The following is a 12,908-nucleotide window of genomic DNA, read 5'->3' as shown; positions in this document are numbered from 1 at the left end:
TTCTGTGTGAAGTTGCAGAGGCCCTCGCCTCTAGAATTGATCATACGCTGAAATCCATTTGATTAAGATCTGGTGAAAATGGAGGCCATTCCTTGGAACTTATGAACTCTAGGAAATGGTCCATACATCACTACTGCACATTTGAGACCCTGTGAGATGGAGCAGAGTCCTGTTGAAAAGTCCACGGTTGGTCACCGAAGTGCTGCTGGCTCCAAGGAAGAACTACACTCTCCAAAATATCGCGTCGGTATATTTCTTGATTCACTTTCACACCTTTTTTTACGAAAACGAGAGGAGTTTTGCCTGTTCAGCTAATGCCACGCCAAACCATGACTGAATCCGGTTTTTTCCGAAGGGGGATAATTGCTGTGGCTCCACGGCGACTAGAAGAGTAAACTCTATCATTTTGGCGGTTATGAGACTGCTCAATTTAAAAAAAATTTTCATCTGTGAAAAAAATATTTTTCCACGCTTAACCAGCGGAGCGCGCTTTCAGTAAACGACCTCTTTCAAGGCGTGTTTTTTTATCTTTATCATCCAACTGCTGTGCTTTTCGCAGCTTGTATGCTGTTAACTTGAGCTCATTTTTAACAACTCGTTGTAGCGTTGAATGACTTACAACTAAGTCTCGAGCCATTTTTCTTACCTCGGCTTGTGGATTGCGGGTCAATCTTTGTTTGACGATATGTCGAAGCCTAGGCGTCCTCACAGTTATTTTTCTGCCTCTTCCCAGACGGTAACCAAGATGGCCAAGCTCATCGAAGCGTTTAATAGCAGAAGAAACTAACTGCCGACTGATACCGAGAAGTCGCACTACCGCGCACTGCCGCTTACCAGCCTCATATAAGGATATTATTGCACCTCGTTGAGCAGACATAGTAAAAAATGACTAAGTTTAAATTTATTCTCTTCATAAATAACGTTAAATTGGCGCCAAAACATGTGAAAATAATAATTAAAAAACAAAAGCAACGCAGCATGTCACATTTTTGAAATTTATTATTTTGAAATTTGTCAACGTAATTTAGAACCACCCTGTATAGTAGGATTCGAGCTGGATATAACGAAAAATACGTTATTTTTCACCGAATTTTATTTCTATCTATAATACTTTAATTTCTACATTTTCATATTTTTATGAGAAAATACTCGTTTTTACAGAAATAACTTGACGGTGGTGGAGGGTGTGCAGTTGTTCGGTGTAGGTGCATTCCCGAGTTTCGATATAGGCGGTAGGAGACCTGGACCGTCGTCTATTTTCCACTTTGAGGTTAGCGTTATTTAGAATAACTTATACATACAACATACAACACATATCAAATTATATTGAGAAGAATTTTGATGGAAATACATTCGAATCGAGGAATTAATGTTGTTAAAGTTATATAATGTTGGAAAGTTGTTGTGTTTATGTAGGTGCCGTTTATGCTCTGTAATTTTCTTAAGTTTTATGCTTTTTAACTGAGTCATATCGCTTATCGTAAAGGCGGAGGAGTGCGTTATGGACGCGCGCACGGGCGTGGTGCGGCGGCGCGTGGTGGCGCGCAACACGGGGCGCGTGCGCGTGCGGCTCGGCGCCTGGGACATCGCGCGGGCGGGCTGCCGCGCGCGGGGCTTCCGCCTGCAGCCCTGCGCGCCGCTCGACCTCGCGCCCAACCAGTCGCACGCGCTGCACCTGTCCTTCGCGCCCGACTTCACGCTCGCGCGCCACGCCGCCCGCCTGCGCCTGCACTCCGACCTGGGCCCCGTGGAGTACGCGCTGCTGGGCACGGTGCCGGCGCGCCTGCTGGCCCGCTGCGCGCCCGCCTACCCGCGCCACCCGTGGGACGCGCCGCTGCGCACCTTCGCCAGCACGCTCGCGTTCCTCGTGCTGGCCGTGCTGCTGTTCAGCGCCGTGTACGACTCGGAGCGGCTGCTGCGGCGCGCGCGCACCCCCCGCGCGCCCGCCCCCCGCGCGCCGCTCGACCTGCGGGAAGTGGCCGCGGACACAACGGCACCCCCTCCCCCCGCGCCCCGCGCCACGTCCCGCCGCCGCCGCCCCGCGCGCCGCACCGACCCCCGCGCGGAAAGACGGGCCTTCGAGCGCTGGCGTACAGAAGTACTGCGCCGAGCTGATGATGACTCCTCCCGCTCCAGCGAAGACCCAGAAACGGAAAGAACGTCCCCAGAAAGAAACGTCGAACCGATAGTTGCGGAAACGAAAACGGAAGAAAATGTCGAAGTGCAATCTAGCGCTTCCGAAGAATCGACCCCAGTAGACGAGCAAGATAACGATGAAGCTTACACGGCGGATGGTGAATTGGACGCTAGAGATTCCCCAGAAGAGACAGTGACTGAACCCAAGATCAGTCCGATACGCGCGCAATCCCCGCCCAAAGTTCCCGTTGAGAGAACGCGCCGCTCGCCTAACAACCGCCGTGAACGTTCCAGAAACGATGAGACTGTCAAAAAGAATACCACACGCCCGCACATTAGAAAGGAAAAACGAAGACAGAGAGTTGTAACTCCTCCGCGTTCTCCTGCTGTTGTAAAAGAAGTAGAAGAAGTAGGGGATGTTGGTGAATCACGTGGTACAGTGAGATGGGGGGCATCATGGAGTTCAGTAGTTGCTGGGCCTCCACTAGCGCCCATAGGGTCAGATGTTCGACGCCGGGAGCCAGACCATACGGATAACTCGCTGTTCTATTACAATGGGGCTCCGGAGCCTCCACGGCCAGAGACAGAGTTCAGCTGGAGACCAGCTATTGGCACTCCTGATAGATCGCCGTTCACACCGTCTACTAGAGAGTTTCTTGGTGAGTTTATCATATCATTTACTTCTTTATAATCAGCAACAAAATATGATTTAAAAAAATTACAGAAAGGTTTCCAACCGTGTTTTCTATACTTTCAAACTCACACATAGTTAAATTATAAATATTTCCTTAAAGTTTTCTGTTAATCAGTCTATAGAAAATGAATAATCTTTTTGTATCTAACAAATATGTGAATGAAACCAGTCACAAACTCGTAAACAATGTAACAATACGTGTTGTTTTAATTATACAACACCTTCAAATTTTATAAACATCCATTTAGTAGATTACGCTTGCTTAATAAACATTCATTTATACTTACCTGTTTAATTAAATTTTATTATTTTTTCCCAGACGAGACACCCACCTACAACACGCTCGGTTCCGTCTGGGGTGGTACATGTGACGCGTGGGGCTGGGGCGGCGCCCCAGTGCGGCCGCCGCCGGGCTTCGCCCCACAACCGCGCCCCTATGACCCGTTCCGCTCATTAGCCTCCATCTGGGCACCAGCGCCACACGACTGGACAGTCAACACCAACCGGAATGATGAAGAGCCGAAGAATTAGATGCTTTTGTGCGGTTATAATATTGTTTTATTATATGGAAGTACTATATAGTATATATTCGGTTGTTATAAAACTTGAAATTGTTTTCGAGAAGACGTCAATTATTACGTATTTTCTACAGGAATGATATGAATTAAAAAAAAGTCCTGGAAAATTATTAAAAAGCTCAATTTGTTTAATAATATGTTTCTATGCCTATTGACCTACGTTTAAATAGTACAACTATTATAACCGCATAAAAAATGATGAACTATTACCTGGACTTCGCTACTAATATGGACTCCGAATGCGCTACTACTGTCCCTTACAAAAAATATAACAAAGTTATGTCTACTGTACAATTTGCATGATACTTCGAATTTGATACAATTTCTTTGAACATACATATTTATGTATAAAAAATGACGGTTTATAATATAGTTTTCATCATTTATAAACTTGATACTTTTCTACAAGCCAAGTATTATGCATTTTGTATGGTATTACTTTTATGTTGACGGTACTATAGCGCAATGAAACGTTTTTAATACTTTATTTAATGTTGTAAACAGTGCGGAGTTCATGGTCACGGTATTCGGCGGTGTCTAGTCACAATTTCACATCGCCGTGTATCCGATTCATTATGATCAATAGTACATTTGAACAAAGTATCAAGACTATTAACTCCGCACGTGACTTTCTCAAGATATTTGCTGAACAAAATCTTGTTTATTGTATTAGTTTGCAGCTGCTGAACTGTACATCGATTCCAAATAGATATAAACTACACTTGTAGTTTTATTTTCTGCTGTACCTACAGATAAGGAGTTGCTTTTTTGTATAAATTTAAGTTCAGAAATATTTCTTTCAAACTAACACTTTAAAGTTGCTGCAGTTAAGAAAAAAGGACATTCTAGCCATGGAGAATGTAGTAAGATATAATATGTCAAAGACGTTATAAAATGCAGTTATAGTATGTATAGTATTGTATAAAACATGCAAAAAGTAACCCTATGTGTCTGTATTCAAGGTATTAATTTGCATCACTCACATTTCTATATTTTGTGTGTGTGTGAAGTGATCAAACTACCCTCTAATGTAATATTATGAAGATTTACAAGGTTGTATGTACAAGGCAAAGCATTTGCTACTAGTCCTGACTCCTTTACAATATGAGTAAACTCCCATTTTTGTCTCTTGAAGACTGAATAAATGTGTTTTTAAAAGCATTTTGTTGTTTTATTTATCATCAATTCTAATTCTAATCCATTTGTGCCAATAATAAAATCCTATCCTACTATTATTATTAATGCGAGGATGAATGTATGTTTGCAAAGTGTGCGTTACCCAGGCAAAATGTTTTGCTTTAGAGAGATGAGACTTAAACAAATAATTAGTGTATCATGAGGAGCAATTTGTTTACTAATAGCAAAATTTGTTTGAATTGTAGTTTTTAAGTTATTTAAGAAAAACAAATTTTGCTGGAGTAACGTTTGAAACGTTACCCAGGCAAAATCGTCTTTCAAAAATTAGTTTCAGCACGGAACCAAATACATGAATAGATAGCTTTTGTTGAGTAGTAAATGTTTATAAATAGCAAAATTTGTGTGTGGTATAGTTCTTTAGTTATTTAAGATTTTGCTGCGGTAACGTTTTGGGATTTCCCAGATCTCGAAAACGGCTCAACGCAGAAGTTTGAAAAAAATACCAATAAAAGACCTCAATTTGTTTAAATTTGTTTAATCATTAGTTTTTGATTTGGTTGACGTAAACCAATGTAATTAAATGGTTTCAAAAATCAGAAGAAGCGGGTTTACATGTAAACCAATACACTTATAACCAAATAAACAGCTGTAAAAAATACCCGTGGTTCGACGCTTGTTTACATCAGAAATATTAGATTTCATACTTTACACATTAAGAAGATAAAAACAAATTTGATTTATTTTAGACTGGTCGTACTTTAGCGATCAAATACGCAGTTCCCATAACATTAAGAAACATGGCATACTTTAAACAAATTAAAATGATTCCTGAAAATTCCTTCCTGTTAATTGCAGCTTTGAATTACGGCTCTAATGAAAGTTATCTCAAAAACAAGATTATGTCAGCAATTCTCTAATGAGCCGACCAAATTGAAAAGGTCACATAAAAGCGACCGCACCATACATAAGCGCAACCATCTGAAATGAACAGGATAATATAGATGTTTTGTTAGTACAGTTGAATACAAAAGTTTTCTGGTCAGGTTAGTTAAAATAATAAAATGGTTAAGATTCATTATTTTTATTTAAAAAATCAGTCTCATACAAATTATATGTATTGCTTTGCCTTAGCATCAACATTTTTGAGTTTTGTTACGTGTTACTTAGAGTGAATATTTTAACATTACATGTGACTGCCACAGGTGGATAACCCGTGAACCAATCATTGTCAAAGCGTCGTAACCTTCTTTTAACTTAATGTTGAAATATCCACTCTAAGTAACACGACATAAAGCTCATATTTCAATACCACAGTGTGACTTGAGTTGGAATTGAGTCGGCGTTGTGTGTGTAATGTGCAAAGCACATTTAATGTTTTTTTTTTACAAAATATGTATTATCGGCTTGCCTATATTTCTTGCCCTTATGAGGGACGGTTTCGAGCATATTCTATAAAAAATGTATATAATCACAAAACTTTTAAATGAGAAAACAACAATATAATAAAAATCTTCCAACAATTATATAAAAAATAAACAACTTTTACACTTATGTACCTATTTAAAAATATAGGAAACAGTACAGTTTTTATCATTAATAACTACTAATATCACTCATAATCACAGATTCGTACCTAATTCAATAAAATTTGTGTGGTCATTGGGACCGTATAAAATTATGTGTTTTATGCTTCCAGTCTCTAACGTTTTAATTACCTACACTAATGAATATATAATCAAATGTGGCATTATGGAGTTTTTGCATTTCTGTAGTTTACAGTACAGATCATCGTAACATTCATATTGTTGAGTTTTCGTTCTGTAACAGTATGCTCTGTAATGTCCAATCAATGTGGAACTTGATGGTGGGTCAAAATCAATTACTGCCAAAATCATATACTGTTGGCCATTTAACTCTATATTAATGGGTATATCATTCAGGTTAACAGACATGTCATGTAGTTCGAAGAAAAGTAATGGTTTTAATTCATATGTAAAATATACATTTCCTGTCTCGCATACAGGACACAGTGAAACATTATCATTATTAATACACGATGTGGCAGATTCTTCCAAGAAGTCAATACCCTTTTGTGTTATAATATTTATATTTAAAGATATATATTTACAATCAATTTTCTTTGGTTGTAATGCATTTGAGTACACACACACATAAACCACAAGCACTTCTCTCCAAAACACTTGGTTCACGACTGATTGTTTCATTGGTTCGGTCGGAGCTAGCGTACCCATAGATAGAGCGTACTCAACTACTCACAGCTAAAGAGTAAGTAAGACAAGGCATATAGCTGTTGCGTTGCATTGCACACAGCGATGCGCGCTGCTCTGACTAGCATCAAGAACGTTAAAACCTTTTTAGCGTGGCTTTGCGTTGTGGTATCAAAATAAAACATTTGGTTTAACAGAAACAACAAATTAAGTACTAAAAATATAGCTACATGTATATATGTTTGTATTGTTTTAAATCACACTATAAATTATACACTATGATATTACACTTTTATTAACTAGTAAAAATTGTGTAATATGGTACTGCACTTAAAAAATATTAAAAAATCGGCTTCACGAATAACGTTTTTCTGCTTAACTGTACAAAACATCGGTTACCAAGCTGCTAATTTGCGAAGATTACCCGTACGTACGGTGCAGTCGCTTTTACGTGACCTTTTCAATTTGGTCGGCTTATTAGAGAATTGCTGACATATTCTTGTTTTTGAGATAACTTTCATTAGAGCCGTAATTCAAGGCTGAAATTAACAGGAAAGAATTTTCATGAATCATTTTAATTTGTTTAAAGTATGCCATGTTTCTTAATGTTATGGGAACTGCGTATTCGATCGCTAAAGTACGACCAGTCTAAAATAAATCAAATTTGTTTTTATCTTCTTAACGTGTAAAGTATGAAATCTAAAATGTCTGCTGTAAACAAGCGTCGAACCACGGGTATTTTTTACAGCTGTTTATTTGGTTATAAGTGTATTGGTTTACATGTAAACCCGCTTCTTCTGATTTTTGAAACCATTTAATTACATTGGTTTACGTCAACCAAATCAAAAACTAATGATTAAACAAATTTAAACAAATTGAGGTCTTTTATTGGTATTTTTTTCAAACTTCTGCGTTGAGCCGTTTTCGAGATCTGGGAAATCCCAAAACGTTACCGCAGCAAAATCTTAAATAACTAAAGAACTATACCACACACAAATTTTGCTATTTATAAACATTTACTACTCAACAAAAGCTATCTATTCATGTATTTGGTTCCGTGCTGAAACTAATTTTTGAAAGACGATTTTGCCTGGGTAACGTTTCAAACGTTACTCCAGCAAAATTTGTTTTTCTTAAATAACTTAAAAACTACAATTCAAACAAATTTTGCTATTAGTAAACAAATTGCTCCTCATGATACACTAATTATTTGTTTAAGTCTCATCTCTCTAAAGCAAAACATTTTGCCTGGGTAACGCACACGTTTGCAAATACTACTGAACCGATGAGAGATATTTCTCTTTCTTACAAAAAACACTTGACAACTACTGGAGTTGCTGGGTATAGGCTGTGGGTATAGGTATATATGTAATAGTTATCACAGTTGACAGTTCTGTAGTTATCTACACTAATATTATAAAGAGGAAAACTTTGTTTGTTTGTTTGTATGATTGTTACGAATAGGCTCATAAACTACTGGACCGATTTTGATGAAATTTGGAACAGACAATCTTTAGACCCTGAGAAAGAACATAGGCTACTTTTTATTGCGAAATATGTACCACGGGCGAAGCCGGGGCGGACCGCTAGTATTTAATAATATGTGTCCTTAAGGGATAGTGAAATAATAAGTGAGAATTTACCTCAAACTAAATATACTATGGTATATTTGCTTTATAAGATTTCATCAGATTTAAATATAAGTGCTGATTTAACACAGGGTCAGTAGACAAGTGTCAGTCGCAGCGCCAATTTCGGCGCCGCAACGGACTTTAATGTTTACATTGACTTCAAGCATCAGTCTTCAAATCTGTTTACACAGGGTTTTTTTCGGGTCAACACTGATTTGCCTCTAATTTGTAGTCAGTTACTGACCCTGTGTAAATCAGCACTTATGTTTTTGAAAAGCATAAAAATAAAACAACAGTTGGTCTTTAAAACTTATATTTTAATAATTATCATAATTTGTACAATTACATCTAAAATGTCACATCATCACATTTCCCCAAACGCAATATCTGTCCGAACAGACGTCGAAGAAAAATTCCAATATAGCTGAGATGGTTGCTTCAATATCTATATTTCGTAGAGTAGTCCTTAGGTGATACCACAAGACCTCTGCCTTTCCGAGCTCCTCTATACACTGTCTCAATAATATCAATCATTTCTTGTTTATCTTCTAGTGGCCAATTGATTTTGTTGTTGTTACCGGTGCCCAAGTCAATCATTATGTGTTTGTTTCGGAAGAAGAACATAACTGTGCAAGGATCGTACAATTCATACCTGAAAGTTTATAAAAATATTAAAAAGATAATCTTGTTTAGAATTCATTGAATATCTCATAGATATTATGCTATCAAGCAATTACTGTTAAGTGGAAATATTGGTAAATGAGAATGTATGAAACTTTAAATAATGACTTAGCTCAAAAAGATCTGATAAACTGAACATCCTCAAATATTCAAAACACTCAAGTTTATTAGTTTTAAGGTGAAATACTTACATTTTATTGAAATCTGGAACTTCAGTAATGTCCACTAGATAAATGACAGCAAAGTTCTTTACTTTTTCAGCAATACTATATAATACTTCATCCATTTTCATGCAGGTAGGGTCCCAGTCATGACCAAATCTTATTACCTGAAAATTCACATTCAAAATTTGAGTAAATATACCTAAATACTTGGCGATATCTCTGTTATAAACAGTTCAAAATTATTTTATAGATGTACCTAATTTATGTATCAATTAGCTTTCTTAAACCCAGTTAATAGATACACATTTTAAGTAAATAGCATAGTAAATCAAGTATTCTATATTTTTCTAAGTAATGTTTGATCTGGTATCAATCTAGAAAGTTCACAATATGCACTTACTACAACGCGATCCTCTTCTGATAATATGGCTTGATCCACCTGCCAACCATTGTGAAGATGTCCTAACATGTAACTCATTTCGATATATTTTTATTGTATTTCTTCTGTAACAAAAATGTGCAAATATTTTCGTTAGAACCTACACAAGTGGCAAAACACACAGCAAAACAAATCACTCTGTGCAATTCACCGATCCAAGTTGGTTGAAGCTGAGCAATGAGCATTCGAGTTTTGACATTGACAATATTTTGACATTTGATAGTGCAAAGTAAAGAATAAATATTACGACTTTGTTATTTTACAGCTCTTAGTTTTACAGCCACGGAACAAAAACTAAAAATATTTTTTTTTTCTACAACCAGAATAAAATATAGTAAGATTGTCCAGTATTTTGTATTGTGTATTTTTTCGTGAAAGCTGGAATACAGAGAGACAGACATAAATTTCAAAATGATCTTTTGGCTTGTGTAGAGCGTGGTAGAGCGACTAGCACTCTACCCTCCCGCAGTGTTAGCAACCTGAAGTGAGCTGATTATCGTACCAGGGGCGTAAAATTATCGTTTATTAGGCGTTTATGGTTCGAAATTATCGTACTTTTTTGAATAAAGTGAATTTTAAGTCAATAAATCATATAAATTGTAATATTGATAAGTATGCAAGTCCCTATAGTTAATATTTGTTTAACTACCGCTGTCAAATCAACGGGACACTGAAACCCAAACGTTTTACGTGCCCTACTATTCATTATGTACTCTTTTAGTTTTACGCCTGGTACAGACTATAGACTTGAACCGATTCCATTTCCACTTTATGTTCAATAAACGCGCCAAGTTTAAAATTCAATCTGACAAAATTTCACTGTTCCCATGAAAGTTCGATATGAAACACGTCAAAATTTCATATTTGTATGGGTGAAATAATATAAATTCTCGAATTTAGCATGATAGAAATTATCGCACGATAATACTATGCTATCGTACATCGTACGTAGGCACAAAATTATCGTGTTTGTACAATAATTATCGTACGGTTCCGAACACTGCCCTCCCGTCCGATTAGGGCCCTTCAGGCCTCCTCCACTCAAGCGACAGCCCAAGCCGAGGTTCGAGATCCCCGTCAAGGGGGGACGCCCTTGTGCATGTCGCTACCAGGGTGAACCTTCAGTTCACCCCCGCGTCCGCGTTAAAATGTAGAAGCCCTTCTGGCTAACATTGAGAGACACCACACAAAAAAAAAAGCGACTAACACTCTACCCTACCCTTTTACATAGGGGCATTTTTTATAATATGTCTGTAGTTCCGTATAAGATGAAAAGAAGTAAAAAATAACTTAGAACACTATATTTAATTAAATATTTAATAGTTACATAGTCAAATAAAAAATAATACATATAACTACGTATCCTAACCCTAATACAACGTTAAAATATTTTTTTAGTTAGTATGTATATTATTTGGTTAGTTAGTATGTAGTTTCTGTGTTATGAGCGCGGCGTCTAAAGAAACCAACAAACGTTGCAATTCTATTTGTGTTAAAACAGATATTGATTACTATTGACATATAAATTGTCCGTATTTATGCAAAATGGAACCACTCGACAAATTTGCTTTTTTCCGTTTCTTGAAGAATACTCATTTAAAAGTGGTCTAAATTCTTATACAAACAAGAACCACATGAATTTTACCTTGGAAACAAGGTATACTAAAAGCAGAAAGGAACCACCAGCAACAACGAATAATACATATGAAGCAAAACCGAACCACAGCACCACGGGACTGCTTTGTTCAAACAAATAAACGATATTACTATCATGTCATTTTATACAAAACAGATCCGCAGATACTTGGTACCATTATACATTACACATATTTCTATTAATAACAATTATTTTTAATACACAAAATGGAACCAGGTTTCTGTGGTATAGTTATGCGTAAAATAAATTCATTATTTAATTGTAATTTTTTATTGCAAAATAAAACCACAAGCATTCGGTTCTATCATGCATAAATAAATATTGTAAAACATCCTGAAACCCATCATCGCTATACGGAACCAAATGCCTTGACTTGTGCACAATGCAGAATGCTTCTCATCTTTAAACAACGTATTTCATTACGTCTTAAATAGCTCAAAGTGCAAAACTCCAATTTTTTAAGTAAAACGTCGAACATCTGTAAATATAGGTGACATTCAGCGAAGTATTTCGAATACGTGACGGCCGTTTTTTTTCTCCGCGAAGTACCGTTCTATTGTTTTTGTTAATTACCTTTAAAATTAAATGTGAAAATGTTTAGTAATAAATAAATAAGGAAGCAATTGGAAAGAAAAGCATTGGAGACGATCACCGAAGATAATAATGAAGATACAACGGGTAAGTAGTTTTATTTAATGCATTTAAGTACTTATTGAATGTATGCTTAGGTATGTACGCTTTATCTACTTTTGATTCATTCCCGATTGTGGAGTGATTTTAAAAAGATAGTTCACTAATTAGTAAGTACAAGAGGAATCCTGTGTGGATTTACGTATTTTAACGACACTGTTGTTGTTCACGAAGGCGAGTCGAACTAAGAATCATTTTGTTACGATTCATCTGTCATTGTGAGATGAAACTACTAAACCCTGTTTTAAAAACAACTGTCGATGATCTAGGTACCTACCTACTATTTTGGTAAAATACGTTTAGATTCAGATTCAGTACAGTACATTCAGCGCATATAATTATTTGTTTGATTTTAAAAGTCGCGCTGCCACTGTTTTGACCGGAACAAGGCCCTAGCCCGCGAAATTGAAAATTTTAACAAGTTTATTTAATTTTTTTTTAGGTTTGGTCACAGTTGCGTGTGATTTTCAGGGTTCCGTACCCAAAAGGTAAAACGAGACCCTATTACTAAGACTCCGCTGTCCGTCTGTCTGTCTGTCCCTCTGTCTCATGAACTGTGATAGATAGTTCGACAGTCGAAATTTTCATAGATGATGTATTTCTGATGCCGCTGTAACAACAAATACTAAAAAAAAGAATAAAATAAATATTTAAGAGGCTCCCATACAATAAACCGTGATTTTTTGCCGTTTTTATAGATAATGGTACGGAACTCTTCGTTGCGCGAGTCCGACTCGCACTTAGCCAGTTTTGTGTACATGGCGCATGTACTTACAACATACTTAGTCGTCTAGTAGGGACACGGCTTTATAAGAACTAATTATATTTTGCTGTCGCCATATATCTACGTATAAAAGCCACGCGGCTTTATTG

At 37.0% G+C, this 12,908-nt stretch overlaps 2 protein-coding genes across 2 annotated transcripts in view; one reads left to right on the top strand and one right to left on the bottom strand.

Moving 5' to 3' along the window:
- Positions 1-3,405, top strand: part of LOC123701493 (transmembrane protein 131 homolog) — a 30,981-nt gene extending 27,576 nt beyond the window's left edge. Inside the window, exons 20-22 of the mRNA XM_045648989.1 lie at positions 1,162-1,270; positions 1,487-2,795; positions 3,150-3,405. Coding sequence (XP_045504945.1) covers positions 1,162-1,270; positions 1,487-2,795; positions 3,150-3,361 — 1,630 coding nt within the window. The 3' untranslated portion in view covers positions 3,362-3,405. The remainder of the gene's footprint in view (positions 1-1,161; positions 1,271-1,486; positions 2,796-3,149) is intronic.
- A 5,295-nt stretch (positions 3,406-8,700) lies between these two features.
- LOC123701517 (thioredoxin-like protein 4A) lies at positions 8,701-9,857 on the bottom strand. The gene is made up of 3 exons (XM_045649022.1): positions 9,650-9,857; positions 9,277-9,413; positions 8,701-9,056 (listed from the first exon to the last, which is right to left on the bottom strand). Exons 1-3 carry the CDS (start codon positions 9,725-9,727, stop codon positions 8,843-8,845), a joined length of 429 nt encoding a protein of 142 aa, XP_045504978.1. The 5' UTR covers positions 9,728-9,857; the 3' UTR covers positions 8,701-8,842.
- Between the last annotated feature and the right edge of the window lie 3,051 nt (positions 9,858-12,908).

This window comes from Colias croceus, chromosome 21, assembly GCF_905220415.1.
Source record: "Colias croceus chromosome 21, ilColCroc2.1".
In the NCBI taxonomy this organism is placed as follows: Eukaryota; Metazoa; Arthropoda; class Insecta; order Lepidoptera; family Pieridae; genus Colias; species Colias croceus.
The sequence above is the reverse complement of the archived record's forward strand: the minus strand, read 5'-3'. Positions and strand labels throughout refer to the sequence as shown.